The sequence below is a fragment of the Cyrtonyx montezumae genome, unplaced genomic scaffold (genome assembly GCF_038088225.1).
Source record: "Cyrtonyx montezumae isolate F1298 unplaced genomic scaffold, pur_monq_1.0 scaffold_19, whole genome shotgun sequence".
Lineage (NCBI taxonomy): Eukaryota > Metazoa > Chordata > Aves > Galliformes > Odontophoridae > Cyrtonyx > Cyrtonyx montezumae.
The window spans coordinates 8,117,908-8,139,481 of NW_027071925.1; the positions used below are offsets into that span (position 1 = coordinate 8,117,908).

The following is a 21,574-nucleotide window of genomic DNA, read 5'->3' on the forward strand; positions in this document are numbered from 1 at the left end:
ATGTGGCACCCTCCCCAAGAGGGCTTTGTAAAAATGGGAAGTGCTGAGATGCACACGCACGCACGCACTCACACACGCACACGGAGGTGTGAACACACGTGCACACACAGATGCCGGCACACGCACACGCCAACAGAAAAAAAAAAAAATTATATATATATATATATATATATAACGTTAAGTCAGTTTTGTTTCTGCTTCTGGTAAAGTGCTGAAGACAGAAAGGTTGGTTTGGGCGTGGTGCTATCAAACAGGAAACACATTGTCCATCGATTCAACCCGCAACCGAAACAACAACAAAAAAAAAAAAAAAAAAAAAAGGAAAAAAGAAAAAAAACCAACAAACCCCACTCCCCTCCCCAGGACTCTACAGGGGGCCGTGCCGCGCCTCGTACTTGGCCAGGACGTTCTTGCACTTGCCCAGCTCTTTCCGCAGGTCGGCCACCTCCTGCCGGAGCGCCGAGTTCTCCTTCTCCAGGAAGGAGGCGCGGATGGCGATCTGGTTCTCCTTCAGCCGGCGCGCGTCCCGCGAGCGCTTGGCAGCCATGTTGTTCTTTCTGCGCCTCGCCCAGTACTTGTCGTCCTGCTCAGGGAGCACACAGACACACAAACGAGGTTACACGGCCGCAGGGATGTGCTCTGCATGCAGCCCCCGGGATGAGGGTGCCCCAGCCCCAGGGATTTTGCTGTGACTTTGCTTACTTTCAGTGTCCCACTGGGCCCTGACAAGGCGCAGCACAGCCAGCCAGCACTGAGGCCTGCTGGCATTCCCGCCAAAATGTTTCCACAGACATGAATGAATTCCTCCATGGAGAACCAAAGCGATACTCCGGCAGCACGACCCAGCTCCCAGCTGTGCTGACCTGGTTAGCACATCCACACCTACGTGTGTGATGACTCCCAACTGGTTGCTCAAGCACTGCTGATTAAATACGGCCCTGCTCCTCTTTGCCAGCCAACACCTGGGTCACTCTGCTTCTCAGAACCATCCACGTCCTCTGCTGTTGGGCTCTGTGCTCTGATCAGAGCTTCCACTACAGCACCCCAAAGGGTTTGTGTTTGCACACCAAAACAGAGAGTCACTGGAAGAAGACTCCTTGGCACAGCCTCAAAGCCAATTTGGGAATGGCAGAACAACTGAATCCATGGCTGCTTTGGTACCTCCCGCAAAGAGGTTCCTGCAGTGGGCTCTGACAGTGAGGTAAAAAGGATTTGCCACAAATAGGTCTGCTCACCTCTAAAGTTTCACAAGTCAACGCATTCCCAAAGCGCCGTCCCCAAAATACCTGCCTCGAGGATATCACTTCAGTTATATTTGTGTATCAAAGGCTCTAACTTTTGGCTCAATTTCACCTGACCTCAACTCTTTTTGATGAGTTGCTATGAAAGTGAATTAAGCTCTAGAAAACTAGAACAATTCAGTAAACAAAAAAGTGTAATTCAGTCCCCTGAAGAAAGAGTGACACAGCCATTCAGCCTCGGACTGCCTGGCTGAGCTGAACAGCTCCAGCTTCCCTTCTCAGCACCATCCTTCCATTTTTATACGCCTGCATTTGCTTATGATCTGAGTGCAGCTCTCCTGTTTTACCAAGCACTGTAGCACAGCCTCATCTCCCGGGTGAGAGCTGAGAGCCATCTGTCCCTGCTGAGCAGGGGAACACCACCCACTCCTGTGCCTTGCTGCAGGAAACATGCCAAAGCTAATACAGCTGCTCTGCATCTTCTGCTGCTGCTTGCACAAGGCAAAGCAAGAGCAAAAGGACAGCAAGAAGCACTCTCCAACTGCTTTACACTGTTTTAGCTGAGTGAGGTGTCCAGCAGTGATGATCTGGAGCCAGTGTATCTCTAAATTGCTTTTCACCTGCATTTAGATAGGAGCCCCCCCCCCCTAAAATCCTCTTAAAAACAAGCATGCAGCAAAAAGCTATGACCCAAATCTTGTTTATAATTTCCCATCTCATTCCACTCCAAAAAAATCAGCTTTAAGCAATTTATTAGTGTGCCACCTAGGCTTCATCCATCTTTATTTTAACAAATTGCTGCAGCAAATCCCTTAATCCAGGCCCAAAAGAGGTAAGGCTGGCATTTCAAAATCACATGCAACCCAGAGACGATTGACTGGTCTAATCTGCTTACCCTCCCCGAGAACTCAACAGCCATTCCACATGCCAGGGCAGAAGCAGCACTTGGGTCAAGCATTCTGGAATGAGTCAAGGGCATCTGATGTGATTATCTCAGGGAAACATGACCCCGAAATTCTAGTTCAGTTTAAGACTGAAAACTTGTGTGCTCCACTGCTGTATGCAACACACTGACACTTCCTGCCTCTGTTACGAGGTATTTTTTTGGCAAAAGCTAACTCTGGCTAGCTAGGATACCTGGGAGATGCCACAGAAGGACGTATGACAGAGAGACAAGTTGCCCTCTCTTTACATCCACGCAGCCATTTCTGTACTGAACTTCTCCATTTAGGCAGACCTCACAGTACACTGCAACGCCAACAGAGCATCAAAAACAGTAAAATCTGCCTGAAAATATAACGGCCTGGTACAGAGAAACCTTCCTGAATGGAAACAGAGGACATTACAAAGTGAAAGCAACATTATCACCTGAACACCACCGGGACTGTGCTTTCTGCGCTTTGAGCTTGCACCACATTATCCTTAGGGATAAAAATAGCAAGCAGCATCAGCTTCTTTCCCTAACACTGGGACTGCGGTGAGCACACGTGGCCTCTCTGCACACACAGCCAAAGATTCCCTCTTCCAACAGGCTTTCATTCTGTACCTTGGGGAGCAACAGCAGGATGAAACCCTGCACCGACTACTTCTGATAAAAAGGTCCTCCTGGCCACCACATGCTGGGAAATAAATGGAGATTTTGAACATAATGACAATTTTCAGTTATTTGATAAACTGAATCAGCTGATCAATTTGTTCAGCTCTCTTCTGGGGAGCTTTTGGTCTTCTCAGAAATGGTGAGAGACATAAGCGAGCGTGCTGCTTCTTTTTAAAGATCGTATTGTGTTTTATATATGCTATTAAAATATTCTTATTGGCAGAATAATTTTCTTCTACGTTCCTTAAACAGCTTTAGATTCTTTCACTAAAATTAACAGTACTTAGTGCAGTGCTCCCATTTGTTGTTAAAACACAGAGCTAGAGGAGCTTCCAAACAAGACAAAACATACTTCATTCTGTCTCCACAGACTAGCTCTGTGAGAGAGGGATTCTTCCTTGAAGACTTTGCAGACTATGCCAATGAGCCAGACAGGGTGGAGGAAAAGGAAACATGATCAGACTGTTTTGTAAGTGGGAAATATGGGACAAATTAAGCTTGTCCAAGGTCACGCAGGAAGTTTCTGGCATACAAAGGAAATTAATATCGATATGAATTTCAACGGTTGATTAACACATAAGGGACATCCTCCCCTCAATCTTCCTGAGACCCACTGACAGTTTCATTCTACAGAAGTCATTTGTCATTTGGCAGATTTATATTACATGAGCAAACAGATTCTCTCTCCTATCGTGTATCTGAGAGCACAACTGTCTTAGGGTTTGTGTGCGAACAATCTCGTCACCAGTTCCAATTTACCTTCAGGTCATCTGGAATGAAGACTTTGCGAGCTTTCTTAATCATTGGCTGTGGTTTCAGCTCTTCTTCAGAGAACTTGCGCTTACGAGGGTCGAACATCTCCTGGCCAGGAATACTGGAAAGAGCAAGATCTGCAGGGTCAGGTTCATAGCCAACGGGAACTTGGATGGTCTCAGGATCAATAGGACTCGGTGTGTTTCGGTTTGTCGGCAAGATCTGACCTACAGAAATAAAGGAAGAATTCAGCTACGTTAGAAGAACTGTGTAACTAATACCAGTGAATGTGGATTTTAAAGACTCTGTAAATACTTCACAATGAATAATTCTTTAAGCTTTCACAGTGAGTTTGGTAGCAACTCCGGTCAAGTACCACACTGCCCATTTGCAGGGTGCATGCTCACGTCCAGACATGCTCACGCCATTATTTTCAAAACTGGTTCCTAATTCTGGTTGCTAATCTCACATGCCTATTTAGGCTCAATGAACCCAACAGAGCTGCACTCAAGTGCAGGCAGAGGACTTACTGCTCCAACCTGTGCCTTACGACCACGGCCTCGGGAACAAATCATAAGTACTGTAATTCAGGTCTGATTTATCCGTTACGCTGTAATCTTCCCTCTTATTCTCACACAAAGATTTCTAGAATCTCAGAGTGTTATTAGGTGCAATAGGAAAAAAAATCTCATGGGAGTGTACTGTCAAGCTGTACTAAAGCTCTCCGATAAGGAGGTGCTAACTATTTTCTCAGAAATCTTACTGGCAATGTTTTAAAGACGATGAAGGAAACCAGCAACATAGCAGGCCACGAAGATGCCCCACAAACATGGAAGAACTCTTACTTACACTGTTTATTGCCCTTTTAATGGTATATAAGAACTATTTAAAAGGAGCCTACCTCAAGAAAAGAACTATTATCACCCCTACTTTTCTTTTTTTAACCTTCAGCACAGCCTTCAAGACTCCAGTGTGACAGCCCCAACACAGGCACCATTCCCACTACAACTCCAGTTTAAAATCTCAACCAAAGGTTCCAAAAATAGGATCCTAAGGTCAGCTGCCTATCCCCACGGGCAGAATTTTCAGCAGTTTTCACATGCCTCAGAAGTACCAGCCTCACACACTTCAGAAGAGCTTGCGATTGAAGTAGATATTCTTTTATAACTTCGGCTATTAGCTAATTCACTTTGACTTTAGAGGATGATGGCTTTCATAATATCTACACAGACATCCTGTGACTGCATAATATTTCCTTATTCGTGCCTGCATCTGTAATATTTACGGTGCAAAATGGTAAACATTAAATGTCATTTCTAATTCCAAATCAAGGTCACTGTTAACAATGTAGGTTTTATTTTAATCTAAAAGATTGCAGCAACAATATTGGAACTGAGCAGAAAATGCACCGGGGAATTGCATTGTGCAAACCAGGGCTTACTAACAGGGAGCCTGTCTTTTGTAACTCCCAATTTTAAAATAGCACTGATAAAATCAGCTTCCAGGAAAGGTTAGTAAGGGCCTGGGAGAAGAAAAAGGAGGATCAAAGTTATTCGATTAATATATATATCTGTATGAGAGAGCAAGAGGAAAGAATTCATCTGCTTCCTCCTGTGCTGCATGACATGGCACGCTGCTGCCAAGGCCTGGTGCTGAGAGCAGGGCTTCCCACAGCCTTCCTCAAGGAGCCCAGCAGCAGTGTGTGCCACGTGGCCACGGCCCAGGGTCTGGGCAGCTATGGGATGGTGATGTCTCAGCCCATCTTGGCCAGCTGAGGCCCAGCAGGTGCAGACCACCTCAAGGGACACAGGCAATGGGACTCCACTTGTGGGCAGCTTTTGCAGGAAGGTTTTTTGGCTAGACCTGGGGATAACACTGATTAATTGGTGTTGAAGCTATTAAGACTTGAAAGGGGGTGGTGGGGAAATCCAAACTATTAACTGTTTTAAAGCCAGCCCAGAAGGCTCAGTAAACCGAGACATTTTTGTACCTTGCTTTAAATGGATGGCTAATCTCATTCCAGATACATGGGCTGGCAGAAACAGGCTTATTTAAAGGATTAAATGCAGGAAAGCTTCCTTTGATGTTAGCATGCTTGTATCAGAGCAGCCTGATATTCTTTAATGCAGACCAATATACAGAAATATGCACGTACAAATCTAGCAACTTCTGTAACACAGATAAAAATGAAGCAAGACTCCATCTCTGGATGCTTTACAATATTTTCAGTGAGCATGCAGGGCGTTTCTAAAAGTCGTGCAGACTGTGAAATTTGCCCCAGCTTTCTAATTGCCCTCAGCAGAAGCACTGGTATTGCAGAGCTGCTGAAGTTCTAGGTACAGGCTATCAGCTCACGTATTATCCTTGATCTACAAAGCACCATATGACACAATTATATGAGGTTTGTAAATGAAATTTTACAAGATCTCTCTAAAGAAGGAAAGGAGATAAAAGCTCCTTTTAAACACGGGATATTGAAGTGTTGCAGTTTGTCTGGTGGAAAAATACCCAACAAAAACAACAAATCAATAAAACAAAGAGCACTGCATTTCCAAGTAATGTGGGAGAAGAACGTGCAGTAACCACAACCCTGCCTTGTTACCCACCTGCATGAACTTTGCTTTGCCCAGTCCAAGCTCCCAGTACTAAAGGTCCTTCAGGACCTTCAAGGCAAGGCTCAGTAAATCTGACTGCTGTTCACTAATGCAGAGCCTGAAAAAATTATGCACACAGCTAAGCATTATCACCTAGGAGCCTGAAGACTGTTAGGCAGGAAGAGATTCACGGGCTCCCACCACCTGCACGTCTCTGTCAGCCTGTGTTTGCTGTCTGCTCTGGTGTGCTCTGCTCTGCAGATGATCGGGAACTCCGCTGAGCACAACAGAGTTAATGAGGGTGGATGAAACGCCAGGCAGAAAAACCAGTATTTCCTTGTCCAGTGTTTTACATTAGGCAACTCCTGGCACTTTGTGTCTCTGTATTTATTCTATCAAGTTTTGCCAATAATGCAAGCCAGGAACCTGTCTTCGTTAGTTTACTGGCTAATGGCCACTGCATCTATGTGGTGCTGGAACTCATCGTAACCTAAGACTACAGCGTGGGCTGCGCTGGACTTGGCACTGCTGCTCCTGCACAAGTACAGTACGTGGCCTCATGTTACACTGCTTCTCAACCCCCTCTCCCTCTGTGTGCATGGCACTTTAGCTGTGCATCCTTCTGCCAAATTTGTTCAGGGTGTTATTTTTATGCACTGAATTCCTCGCAATCAGAGGTAGGTCAAATAAGAACAGCAATCTGAACGTCATGTGCCTAGCAGCCGACTAATCCTCGCATCAGCAAGCTTCACAGCTGTCACAACATCCCGAGAGAGGGCCGGTCAGGGGCCACGATGTGCGAGGAATCAGCCAAGGAGGATGCCTCCAGTGCTAGGCATGAGGCCAGGTGAAGGTAAAGCCCCTGCTGCTCAGCATCAGCAGCCACATGCCTTTGCTGCCAGTCTCACTATTATTTAAACACTCCAAGTTTTAGCAAGAGCAAAGTGGCTGGGCTGTTTAATGTGCTTAGCTTTGTTCTCAATGGGGGCCGACGATTGCTAAGTGTTTTGGAAAGATCTTAGCCCCTCCATTTAAGTTGCTGAAATGGGAGCTCTTGAGCATTGAGCTCTTTTGGAAATCCAGCTGCAGAACGCCACAGCGGTGGTGGAAGCAAGCTGGGAACAATGGTTAATGGAAACTTCCCCTCATACCACCCCGGTGATGTGTCTCAACCGTGGCCTGGAGAGACCACAACTATGTCAACACTGGCCTTTTGTCTGGAAACCTTCCCGCTCGCAGAGCTCCACTCCAGCAGCACAGTCTGCCAGGACAGACGCAGCTCCAGGTGGCTCCCAGCAGAGAAGTCAGCAGGTTCTGGCAGCCCCAGCAGCTGTGGCTGCCCCAGCAGCTTGCCTCTGCTAATGCTCTTGGTGCTGCTCTGGCTCACATTAGCGATAGCAGAAAATTTTCCAGAAGGAAGGACTTGAAAGAAAGTTGGCTGTTCTAACCCTTTCAGTCCTTCTCCTCCCAGTAGAGACTGCCAGCGAGGAAGCTGAACGTAATGGTAATATTTTCGGTGTGGTTCCCTGTTCAAAGAGAAATGGACCGAAGCCATTCACTCGTGTCATCTAGGTCACTGAGTGGCTGGTAAAAAAAAAAAGAGCAGCTTTTAATTGCTTGCAATAATTACAATGCACAATTCAAAAGTACAGTAGCTTTTTTATCTACCTTCATATACAACAGTACTTTTGTGTACCTATAAAACCAAAGCACGGCGGTGTTGTGGGGAGTTTGATCACGGAACCCTGACTCGTAATTTCCCTCTTTAAAACATCCTGCCTCCAGCTGTGCCTAGCAGAGTTAAGATGGAAATAACCTCTTCAACTGTACCACTACTTGACAGACTTATTACTTGTATTGCAGGAGATCCCTGATGAATTATGTAGAACGCAATTCTGAATCATTCAACTCCCATAGAAATGTGCCTGATCTTCAGAAAATCTCCTCTCTCACAGCCCTTCCACACTTCTCATCTGTTCAGCAGCTGGCTGGAAAACAGCAGCTGAGAAGAGAAAAGAAAGGGAAGTGAAGATGTTCTAATACAAATATTTTCCCCTATATTTTACACATACAATGAAGGAGAGAAAAGAGGAGTTTCTCATTCGATTTAACACCCCAAAGAGAAAATACATGTTTGCTGATCATCTGTCTTTACATAAAGGTCCCTTGGGTACGTCAGTATTGTGATGCAGTGTGGAAGTGCACTGACACATAATCCTCACCCAGAGCTGCTCTGGAGAACCCCACAGCTCTGCTGATACCATTTCCAAACCTTTTATCCTGCTGGAGGCTGGCCAGCTCTTTGGGATACTTCTCTCACTCCAAATCACAGACTGTCCCAGACTAATCTGCTGTCTATTTCTGCATTAACTCCATCTGCCTCTAGGCGAAAGTCTGCTTTGTTCTGTGCATTGAGAGAGCTCAGGAGGCAGGACAGGCCTAAGAACCAAGCAGACAGTGAAGTAAAGTAAGAATAGCGTTCTGGAGGCTAGCATTTAACCACAGACAATACCTTGTCAGGTCACAGTTCCTCAGTTACAACATCATCAGCTACATTTTAGTTTCCTATCTGATTTCAGTGACTTCCTGGCCCTGAAACATCTGCATGGCTGTTAAGACCAACATCTGCTCTAACGGGTGCCTCAGCTCCCAGCCACACTGCCTGGGGTGAAGGTGAGAGCTCACCCTTGGGTGCATTTATGGAAGCAATTCCTACAGGAGCTTTATTTTCTTCCAAAGCAACAGACAAGTGCATTTCGACCACTACTCCAACCCAGAGCAGATACTCTTCTACTTCTTGTCTTCCCCAACTTCGAGCCTGGGGAATGTGGGATGACTGCCAACCTTTCCTGCAGAAAGGAGCATCGTAATCCAGCGCAACCATAACACATGCACTGCTCCTAACCCACACTAAGTGTTAAGAAGTGCTTTCAAAACGTGTACTTCTAAGAGATACCAGCACTGTTTACAAATGTCGTGCATTCAATTACGAAGGAATTGTCATTTCCCCTCTCAGCACTGCGTGCCTCCCGCTCTGGGCCTCTGCAGTATTATTACAGGCAGGACTGGTAGTCTTATTAAGACTGCCTGACACTTCCCATTAGAGGATGCTGTCTTCAGTTTCTTAGAGCTTTGCCAGATTTCAGCCATTCTGTTTGGATTTGAATGTGCCAATTCATGTTTCTGCCAGAATGATTCCACAGCTTCCTGAAAAAAAAAAAAAGTTTCAGCAAAAATACTTTGTTTTGAACCTGTTACAAAGTTCTGGCCAACTTTTCCCTGCACAGTGCTAGTGCTCTGTCCTGGAAGAGAGGAAAGGAGCAGGAGAGCTCAGTGCTCCCAGCCCACAGCCCCAGCAGCTCTGCCCCGTGCTCAGTTCAAGTGCAGGGGTGCTGCCAGACTTCTCCTTCTTAGTTCCCCATGTCCTCTCACATCTGCAGCAAATGAGGTCAAGATCCAGGATCCTACAGACAACAGCTTCCTTCCTGGTGCAGCCCTGATTCAACCCAGAGCTGCTCTGACCTCTGCGTTCAAAGGATAAAAAGAGGAGGACATAAGGCAATTAAAGCCTTTGTCTCAGAGCAGGGAAAGGAGGGGGCTGCACTATCTGGAGCTGCACATGTGGGCTTTGTGTCACTGTCTGCAGGCTTTGGAGGGCCTGAATTTGCAACTCCTGCACATGGTTAGCATTATGTGCACGCAATACACTCCTGTGCCCTTCCAAAAGGGATCACCAGGTGAAATTCTCAACGATGCCTTTCGGACTTACCACTCTGCTGTTCTCTGAGATTTATACTCTTATATACTCTTTAACCTGTGTGAAGACAGCACTTTGTTCCGTGAGGTCCTGTTCCTGGCAGCTCCCAGGAAATCAGACTTTTATTCCTTCCCAAACTGGCCCCTACAGCCTGACTGCAGGATGCTGAAAGAAGTCGTTTCCATTCTGAACAACTCCCTTGCACAACTGCTAGACACAGAGAATAAGGGGTTTCCTTTGATCCTGGGACAATGCACAGGGATTCCCCTTTTCAAATCCTTGAAGAGCCTCTAAAATGGCTTTCTGATTTTTTGTGGGGTGCTGCTTTCCCTACACAGATAGGCCAAGAGGACATGTACTGGGGACAGAGCTGGAAGGGAAGCTGTAGGAAAGCATGCTCATGCAGATACTTAATTTTGGTGTCAAGACACTGGTGTCTACTGGTGCATTGGAGCTTCATGACAAGTTCTTGCACGTCATTCACATACAGTAAGGATCCTGAGATAGTACAATTTGTTTCTGAAAGGGAAACTTCCAGAAAAGCACCATAACTGTTAACCTGTTCTGAAGGAGACAGAGGTCCGTTTTTCCTTCCTTAGACCCAGCTTTAATAAATCAGTCCACTAACAGTACACTTTAACTGAGCCCCTGCTTTAGATACAAGCTTCATATGGCATCCATAAATACCCTTTAAGTGTAATATCACTCTGAGAACTTGTACTCAGGCTGCATTCATGTCACTGCCAATGTCCTCTGCAAGACTCCAGACCAAGCTCCTCTCACTCTGCTCTATCTATTTGGCTAATGAACATCCAGGACAGCACGCTCCCAGTCAGTAAACAGGTCTTGCAAAGCCACCATGTAATCCTGCCAGCATATGCCACTCATGAGTCATGTATCTGTTACCCAGTTCTAGTACCCAAGCCGATCCTGCTTGGGTGTGTTATCAAAACACAGCTGAGTGAGATTTGCAATGGCATGGCAAAGCCACGTGAACCAGGTACATTTCCTCTAACTCCCCATCAGTAGGCAATGGCAGACCTGAGAGATGGACAACAGATGCTATCAGCTGCTGGCTGAACGTCTCCTGTATGGAAAAGGGGTCACTGGGCACAGTTACAGCAGCCTGCAAATCCCGCCTTCTCTTCTGACCTGTTCTGCACACAACACAAACTGGCACTAGCTGCTCACTAGCTGTTGGTTTTACTTACATTTCTTGTTCACTACAACAAAGTACACCCTTCAGGTGGCAAAACTTTACAAAGCGTGATTTTTATAACCACATTTTAAGAAGCAGGGTTGTCAGAATGAGGACATGCTGTTTCCCTAACCTTCTAAGTAAGACAATACATTTTTTTCCCTCTCCACTTGCAACAAAAGCAGGAAAAAAAGAACAGCAACGTTTCAAAACCCGTACTTGGTTTGCTACAGCACAAGTCCGGTTTGCTTTTACATGCTAATGTCATCCTCACTTAGCACAAAGGAAGCAAAGGGTGCATGGACGTCCCCTTCTTGGACACCAGAACTGGGTGAGAGATACATGACTTCCATTGTAAGGTATACGAATGCATCAGTCATCCTGGAGTCTGAAAATGGGTCAGAGGAGGAAGGGAGCACATAACAGAGGCTTAGGGAAAATTCCAGAACAGTCTGTTGCACGCAGACATTACTGGTGAGGCCACGTTTCTTTGTAGCTGCTGTACAGATTTCTGTAGCACATCAACTACCCAATTCAGTCGTGATCCAATTCACAGGTAATAAAGATTTTCCTTTTTGCAGTCACACGCAGCTTGGCCCTCCAGTGCCAAGCACTCATAAAAATATTATACTGTTTGAATGTAAACTTGAAGGCAACACAAATTGGCAAATCCCTCAGCAATTCACATTCATGGGAGCGTTACAAACGGGTCTGCGTTTTTAGAATAAATGCAAGCAAACTGGGCTCTGTTTTCTGAAAATTATCGGTAAGAAAACCGTAAGCGAGTGGTAACCTCAACTGCATGAAGCCTGTTTTTAATACAGTATTCTCCTTGCAGTAGCCACAGCTGCAGGTTACAGAATTAGTTGTTAATCCAGATACACCAAACAATTTTCAAGCAGTGTCTCAGCACTGAAGATTTTCTTTAACAGAGACACTTGTATTCTCCACCTGCAGTACAGCATAGGTCTTACAGCACTCTGTTGTCCGAGCCTTCCCAGAGGGTTTTTGGAGAGGCCTCAATCCCACACGTTTCCTCCTCTATTCATGGTGGTCATGCATGCACAAAGCCACTGCAGGCTCCACCACGTGGCCTGCCCAATGTGGGATGGGGCAGCAGGAGCCAGCCATGCAGAAGGTACATCCGTGCCCAAGTGAAAAGAGAAACACTGGAGAGTTGGAAGGCACTGCAAACTGAGGGCAGCAGCGATTCACAGGCCTGGAAAATTATGTGGGCTTTACCTTTTACATTCCTGTTAACTCTGATTTTCATGAGGTAGGTGGTGTTGCTACAGCAACTGTCATATCACATCAGTTCTACTGTCTCTGTCAGGGAGATCATCTTATTTTATCTTAAATTCAGATACGCAGTTCTTCTATTCGAAAGCCTGCATTTTGGATATAAAAAACTGCAGAAAACAGAGCTGCACCACATAAATACTTTTAAAATGCAATGAAGCCTGTAATGTTTTTATTTTTCTCCCTTTATGTACCCAGAAGGGAAAAAGAAAACAGCACCAATGAGATCCACGGTGCTCCAGAGGGTCAGAAATAAGTTAAGAGCAGGTCTCACGACGAAGGTGCTTTGTGCCCCCTCTAACATGTTCCTCCTGCAGGAGCTAACTGTGCATCCTCGTGCACTGCACCAGAAGTAACTAATCCACTCCCAGGTGGGAACACCTTTCCTCCCCGTGCCCAGGCTCATTTACGTACGTACATTCCACACCACTTACACCCAGCACTTCCCATCCACTGCACACAGTATGTGGTTCAGCTTGCTCGCATCACCCTCTTAACCCGTGGCCTGGCAGAAGCACCTATTGAAGCAGAGCTCCTTTTTTCACCCAGTTCAAAACTCGTGCTGGGCATCGGGAGGCACCCTGCCCTGCAGCTCCCTGGCTCAGCAACACCACAACTTTGCCCAGCCTTGTCCTCCATCTCACTGCCTGGATGAGGGCTTTGGGTACTCAGTGGGCAGAAGCAGTACCCTGTGGCCCTGGGTAAGGCTACATTTGCTGTTAAGATATCAAATGGTCTTTACATGTGCCAGTCAGTCCACAAGCTTCACTTCAGTGCCCCAGTACTCGACAACTGCCCTTGAGCTCAGTTTCTTACAGAGATGAGTTCTGTGTGACTGGGCTCTGCATGCCTGCGGAGCCTCCTCCCAGCTTTTTCAGCTGCTGGGCAATTTCAAACCAATTTGGCAGAGATGTATTATTCTCAAACACGTATTACTAACGAGCATTGTGAAAACAATGCGAATCAAAGAAAGCTGATTTCCTGGAAGAAGGCCTCAATCCGCGTCACAGAACCCCCAGAGATGCTGCTGCTTGTGAAGCCAGCTCCTTGGACAGGCAAGAGGAAGGAAGAAGGAAGAATCTTCATCAAGTTATCACTTGTTATGGCAGTCATGAAAGTCACTTAATCGTCCCATCCTCTGTTGGAATTAAGACTAGTTTTTCACCAGGTTCCCCCCACCCATTTACTATTTCCAGCCATCACAAGCAAAATTCTTTGTTTGACAACTGCAGTGTTACTTGACAATCCCTCTGAATTCATCACAGACACATGTAGCACTGACAGCCATTAAAACACTGTCTTGTCCAGCAGCTTCAGAGATGGTCAGATAAGGACAAGCAAGCCCTCCAGTATCACCTGAACACATATTTAAAACCCCTCTAACAAGAGCTTCTTTGTACGTTGCATCGTCTGCAGCATTTATTAGGTGAGCAAGCAATTTAAGTCTTCCAATCAAGGCACAGCAGGAGAGTTTGGGAACCAACAGATTTGTCCTAGCAGTGATGAACCTCGTTACTGGGTTTGGGATTCGGAGTACTGCGGCTTTTTTTTTGGTAAAGATTTCATTAAAACACAAGACAAAGAGCCAGCTGATGAGCACTAGGTAGGACTCAGCTCATGGCAGCTCTCCTGATTTGTACTGGAAACTGCATGTCTCTGCCTGCTTGAGGGATATACACTGACACAGCTCAGTCCTTGCAGGACTGGAGACCCCTTTCCTAACCCTCTTCTGGCTCTCCTTGCTATTATTTCAGTGTTACAAACGTCCACAACATCTGAATCCTGGGGAAGAACAGGTTAAACTCCACAAAGAGGAAAAAAAAAAACCAAGCAGGAGAAACACCTTTCCTCTTTCTGCTTAACTGGCTAATTGGTTAACAGGAACTTGCTTGATGAGTTTCAGCAGCTCCTAGAGATCAGGCAAGGCTGCTCCTGAGCAGGCTAAAGCTGCTGCTGCATAAACAGCTCTAAGCTGACCAGCAAGGGACCCCTCACTAAGGCTGGTTTTTCACAACTAAGATTTTCAGAAGGCAGTGAAGCAGCTGGCACACTGAGGACCCAACCAAGCCCACTAACAGCACAAAGCTGAACTATTACAGGCAGGGTATTTTAGGGACATAAAACTATCTTATGGTCAGAATTACCAGATTATTTCAAAAACGTTGAGGCAAATGAATAAAGACTAAATGAAATGGAGTGAGAAACCAAGATTCTGACAGGTAACAGTTCACGGGGCTAAGAAAATTCCAGTCCTAGAGGTTCATATAAACTATAGAGCTTCACTGGCTCTGTACAATCCCCTGGGCTTAATACTCAGCACCATGTATGTATAATGCAAAGATTCTACTCAAGTAATTAGTGTTTCTGAGTCCAGCTGTCTAAAGAGAAAGTACACGAGTTGATTTTCACACAGGGATTTAAAATGCCCTATATAAGATGTCTGGCTACGTACATAGCATTAAAAAAGAAAGAGAGAAACCCTAGTACAATCTTGCTATAAGTTCAAAACTCCATTAAGTCTTGCATATGTTATCACCAAAGCAGCATCTCTTAACAATCAGTGCAAAATGCTGGAAAAGATTCATTGAGCACCCTCCATATTGTCATCTTAGCTCCTGTTTATTCATCCTGATGTTTCAATTAACTGAACACTGACTCTGATAAAGGGGAATTTACGTGAGCTGGGTTCTGTCCCCACCAAGCAAGCTGCCCTGCATGAAGCACTGGTGACTGACAGCAGCTGAGCCTGGTGCCTGGAGTTCCTCCTGCCTGCTCTCTTCTCTCTCAGGATGCAGGAGACACTAAGAGAAGACATCTGTAAATAGATGTGTTACAGTACAACACATTTATCTGGGGAAACGTATGTAAGTTTTTGCTAGTGTTTGTTAGCTCAAAACAACTAAATTCAGACTTGCAGGCCAAGTTCTGCCTACGTGAAACAAACCAACAGAAAACCCACACCCTTCAAGAGATGTCCCTTCGTAAAGCTGGAACTGCTCCTCCAACACTGCTGCTGGCAATGCTGCTTTGCACCCCTTTCCTAAGCCTTGTGCTTTTGTACCATTTTTTCATTCAAGGGTGCCATCAGAGACAGTGGGGTTTCAAACCCAGAGCCAACTTTCCAAAACATGCTGTATTTCAAAAAGGCCATTTTTGTTTCAGAGAAATAAATGAGCCTGCATCACAAAGCCTTTATCCCCCCAAAACCCAGAGCCTTCCGTACTGTTAAAAATCAAATCCAGCTTTATTCTCCTTCAACGGCTAGGCTGCATGCAAACAGCATCAGAGGAAGGCAAGCTTGGGGTGGAGAACAGCACTAATTTTGACATTCAGAGCAGAACGCCTGTTCCTCTAAGAGCACACTCTGATTTCCAAGACATTTGCAAATACTTTTACTTTAAAACCCCTCTCTTCCCCCAAAATGCAGTTTTAAAGATTACAAAGACACACAAGGACAGACTCTGTTATTTTAACAATTAGCTATTTTCAGAGCTCCAGCAAAGCTGCTTCCTTCCATAACTGGACTTCAATCAAACCCTGGTGAAGCTTTTGATCTTGGAAAGAGTAACAACATAGCTCTGTTATCGGCACACAGGGGGCAAAGAGTAGGACATCCAGAATTTTTCAATAAAAGAAAGTTAATTGCTTTGACTTATATTTACCAAAGGTCACGACTACAAGTTCGAGTGCACGTACATAACGGTGCACACGGAGAAGCAGAGTAAGATTGGCCAAAGTGAGTGCTGGGATTATACTACTTGAGCATTAAAAAAAAGCAAAAAAAAAAAAAGCAGCAAAACAATGCTAGATTACTATCCAAATATACCCCAGTGGATGTCCTGCCAAACAGCAAATATGTGGCTGTAAGCTCCAAAGTGAAATAAAAGCTTGGCCAGGAGCCCAGAGCTTCACTGTATTTTGCTCAGCTAGCCATAGTCTGGCAGAACAGAGTGAACACATTCTCAGCCACGTGATGAAGAAGCCAGTCAGGCCAAGCTGATTTCCTTGTGTTGGGTAAATGTGATCTTCAGACTGTACACACCAGCAGCTTTGGGAAAAACGTGAGAAAGTGGGAAACAACAAGCCACGGACTATAATCTGAAGGGCAGCAGAAAAAAATCATCACTTAAGGATTTTGCTTCAACACGTGTTGGCAGAGCTGTCCTCCATGCAGGCGTTAGCTGGGCTCCCAGGGCACAGCACATCCTGCAGAGATGCTGAGCACTGTGCATGCACGTAGACTGCATGGGAGTTAAATATCACCAGCTTCTTGGGCACGTATCCCCTGAAAGGAGCTGACTGTAAAGGAAATGGTAAATTCTCCACGGTAAAGGATTAGGAGAACTTCCTGGGAGAGCTCAGAAGGGTGAAACACTGAACAACTTCAAACCCCACACTCAGGAGTGTCAGAGGTACTTAGGCCTCTCAGGATTTGGCCCAGTAAAGTGTGCACGTGATGGTAGGACATAACCCCAGTGCTCAGATTTTGCAGACAATACTTACACAGCCACTGGGTACTAGCACTGAACAGAGAGGAGCATTCATGAAATAGAGATACAATTTGGCCAAGGGAATCAAACCCCAAAACATACAGGGAATAACAGGCTAAGAGCTGTCCCACTGATAAGCTAGTGTATTCTGATAGTAGTGATAATAATTTTTCCAAATAACTGACTCTGGAAGAGATAAACAGCATCCCTGGCCAGCATCAGGGATGCACGTGACTCCTGAGAGCATGTAGCATGTAGAAGCAGAAAGAAAAGCCTCCGAACACAAGACCTCAGAAGTACATCCCTGCTGCAGATAAGAGCAACTTAGATGAAGCACTCATGAGGGTACATAAGAAAAGTGAGATTTGTTTACTTTCTAACAGAAATAAATGATAACCCAGACACGTGCAGCAGCTGCTGAAATCAGAGACACACATGAGTTGACAATTATACCTCCAGCTCCTTCCCTCTATTTGGCTAAAGGTTTCATTTCACGTGTTTAAAACAGCTTAGCTTCTGGAGACTACCAGGACGTTCAACAATGACTTCAACTGTGTCACACTGAGAAAAGTGAGCAGCTAAAGACAGTTTGGAAAAGCACTGCCTAAACCTGGCACTAAGTCCACTCCCACGGAGATCAGCCACGTGATTTGGGACGGATGGATGTTGGGTCTCACGGTCTGGACACTGGCCTCTGATTTTCTCACCACTGAAGCACCAGCTCAGCTAAGGTATATATCATAGACACCCAAACAGCAGCTGTCCAACACCTGTAACTAACTGCAGGCTCGTGGTTCAACCTTCTTAAAGGTGGCTATGTGGGTTAACTTGAAACACGTTGCACTCTTTGCTAATTCTCCCAATTAAGGATACAGCTAAGTCATGCAGGTGTTGAGGTCAATCTTCTGCTCCCATTTACTCTATTTGTACTACTATTAACAAATGACTCAACCACCGTAAGGAACAGCCTAATCCCCCTTCAGAAAAACCTACATCTTATCAGCACATCCCCTTTTCTTCCCCATGTGAATTAGAGTAAGGCATTATAGGTATTATACCTGATGCAGGTAAGTGACACGACAAGAACTTTGGGATCCGACTTCAATTCATGTTTTATACTAACGCTCTTCTCTCCCAAGAAAACAGACTCAACTACATGGGGGAATTAATCCCTCGTTTTCCACTGCACTCCCACTGATACAGAGGGCAGTGTGTGCCAACCACCATCCCCTGTGACAACCTGGCTCAGGCAGCTGCAGCCCCGGGGAAGGCTGGAAATGGGAAGCAGGAATGAAACTACAGCTTCACCCCCTGAAGTCTGCCCACTCCTTCCAAGTCCTCAAAGTGATGCTCATCAGTTGACCAGGCTTTAATTCTGATCACCCATCCTGAGCTACCTGCTCACTGCCTCAGCTGGATGCCATTCATTACCCCAGCCCTCAAACAAAGGGAACTGGGCTCCTCCATGGGGCTATCCCAGCACAGAAAATGGGATACAGCAAATTAATTATCTCACGAAGTGAGGAAGACAAGAAAATAATTGAGCAAATACATACAGCTGTGAAAATTTTACTTAAGACATCCAAAACGATGAACTTCAAGCATCAGGGAACTCAGTTATTTCAGATCTGTATCTAAACTACTCAGTTGAGCTCAAGGCAATGTCTTTGACTTATATTATTGAGATACATTACCATTGCTTTTTATTTTAAACTTTATTTAACTTAATTCAGAGAAAGCAGGATGAAACTCTTTAGTGTCTTTTTCACGCAGCTTTATAAAAATATTTCTGAAGTCACTTCATACAGCATATACCACTCTGTGATGCCAGTCCAAAAATGGAGCTTCAGGATAAAGCATTACCATGCCAAAAAGGGGATGGGATCATCCCAATGCTGGGCTGGAAGCAGAGAGCAGAACTGTTCTAACAGATGTCTGAATGCCCCAACAAGTGTGTGTGCTCAGGGTAGAGGGAACGGGGTGCTAAGGGAGCAGGAGAGTCCACCCAGCAGTGCTGTATTATACTGCAAGCATGTTGTGTCATTACAGCTTTATCCCGACACACCCATATTTACAGCACACAATGTACTGTACAATTCACAATGCCAAGAAACTCAACATATCTAATCTGGCAGAAAAACAAAGTCATATCAGGTTAATCCAATTCTTACATTGCACAACTTTGAAAAGCCAATAGGAAAACAAGTCTTCCCCTCGCTCCCGCTCCCCCTTTCCTCCTTGAGCACACAGACCCTGCCACGACCTACTTTTCTCTTTGATCCCTGAACATCTTTAGCCCACTCTCACTTGTCCAGTGTTTCCCACTCAGTTCTAACCTACCTCTGCCCCAGACCCTGGTGGAAAGTTGTGCTGATTAGCCCAAGCCATAGAAGGGAGCTTTGTGCAGAGCAGCCGGGCTGAAACGCGCTGCGAAGAATGAATGGCAAGACACATCCATAAGGTCACCTGGACATCTGCCCACGTGTGATACTGCAATAACTGTGATAAGATAACAGGCCTCACATTTAAACCTGGCTGACTGCAAGCGAGTTTCAAGCTGGGGTGCACAGGATACAGCAAGGTGGCACAGAGGTTCGGGTTTTAGGTGAAATAACTTGGCCCAACTTCAGAGAGGATCCAGATCATTCCCTTCCCTGGATTTAGCCCCATTCAGGATCCTGCCTGCAAACCCTATAGCTGCTTTTCTAATTTCTATTTTTAAATGAAACCTCAGAGTCATGTAACGGCAAGACTCCCGGAAATGAGGATTTCAAAGGAAAGTAATGATGGAAAGACATCTGGGACACTACCCCCTCCCCAGTAAAACCTAGCTTCTCACAGGTTGGTTTCTCAAAGTGAATCACAACATCTCATGGTACCCATAGGGCCTCAGCTCTCACAGACATTTCACACACATGAAGCATTTTAAAGGTCTTATGTAAATTCTCTGACACAGAAAAATGCACATTTACATCCCCACAGCTCTCCTGCTCACTAGCACATTCCTATCTTATCCAGCCATCTACTTTCACCGTATTTTAGCCATGTAATTATCTCTTCCAAATTCCAACTGTCTTTACTTTTTGGTAAAAAAACCACTCAAACTATGATCAGGAACGTGCTAGAGGCCACACACACCTAGGATGAATGGGTAAGGTTCATTTTCACAGCTAGTCAGGCAAAAATAAGAAATCCCACCGCCCATCTACGACTGCAAGTAACGGAGCTGCAAGATTTACATACATAAATTGGCCAAATGTCCCACACTGCAACGAGAGGCCACAGCTGCAGGGATTGCAGACGTCAGCAACATCTGCACTTCCACTATGTAGCACAAAAGGGAACAGTGGTACGTCTGATTGCTGCAGGGCCCTTCAAATTAAGTCAGTTTAACCCTCTCTGTTTTGATGAGGAACAGGATTTACTTCCAAGTGCCTGGCTCCCACTTACAAGGCTTTAGAAGCTGAGCACACAGCTGTTTTTGAAACAGCCTTCTTGCTGAAGTCTCATTTCTGTATCTTGCATGGGTGAGTTTGTGAAGGCGTCTGAACTATCTGAAATCACCTCCTTAATTTCAATGCAGTCCCTCTCACGCTTTATATTCTGCAGCCCTGTGTAAAGAAGGCTTCTACAAGAAGTTTTAGCACTACTGTTTCATTAATCTCTCTGTTAAAACACTGGATGCCCCATAAAACAGAGCTCTGAAGAAATACTCTGTGTTTAGAAGTTCCACATTATTGTTCTTTCAGTTTTCCAAAATGCAATCTACAAATTCAGTCCTTGTCTCCTTAGGATCTCAAGTTACCAGCAGTTACAGTTAAACCACCTTTAATTTGTTCCTCTATCACAATTGCTGTGCTCACCAGGTCACCTCAAACACAGCTCTTGCACGTGGACACAGCTATAATGGAGCAGGGAACCTTGCAAACGTTTCAGAAACAAAACTAAGGTCCAATCATTGCCACCCAAGGTAATGGCTCTCGCTCTGGATGGAAAGCTCTGCTCATTCGTTTATTATGTTCAGGAGTACCAACCAGCTCTGTAATGAATTACTTAATCTTTGACCTATTGTCCACAGCCACGTTCCAGCACAAAGAATTTATAGCAAGCTGAGCTCCCTGAGGCTAATTGGAAAAGAACTTTTCTCTAAACCATTCTCCATCCTCAACCAATCTTCGCCAAGAAGTGCACTTTTGCCTCTCTGCTTATACACCCCAATAGCTAACACCTCACTGCAGATGAGCTGCAGGTCTCTCTAGCAGCTGCTTGTAGCACCTGTGATCTACAGGCACCTTCCAGCAATAATCCAGATTTGTGCTTCAGTTAACAAATACCTGAGATTTCCAGGACCCCAATGCAATCTGGATTTTCTTCTTCTATCCTGCATGGGACAATGCACCAAAACACAAGCATATGAGCAAAGACTGTCAAAATTCTCATTGCCTGTTTTCATTAAACAGCAAATAACACGAACGAGCAGTAAGATGAAGAGCTACAGCTGTTCCTCTCAAAGTCAAACACAGAACCCTTAAACCAAAGGGCTACACATCAGAGAAGCTCAGCAAGTGAAAGTCTGAGCCAGCTTTAGCCCTGGCAAGATTTAATTCAGCCAGAGCACAGAACATAGGAGCGTAGCCATACAATC

The 21,574-nt window shown here is 45.3% G+C and overlaps 1 protein-coding gene across 1 annotated transcript in view; it reads right to left on the reverse strand.

Annotated features, from left to right (window-relative positions):
- Positions 1-350: 350 nt before the first annotated feature.
- Positions 351-21,574, reverse strand: part of HLF (HLF transcription factor, PAR bZIP family member) — a 28,293-nt gene continuing 7,069 nt past the window's right edge. Inside the window, exons 3-4 of the mRNA XM_065735480.1 lie at positions 3,598-3,818; positions 351-583 (exon numbers count right to left, since the gene is read on the reverse strand). Coding sequence (XP_065591552.1) covers positions 368-583; positions 3,598-3,818 — 437 coding nt within the window. The 3' untranslated portion in view covers positions 351-367. The remainder of the gene's footprint in view (positions 584-3,597; positions 3,819-21,574) is intronic.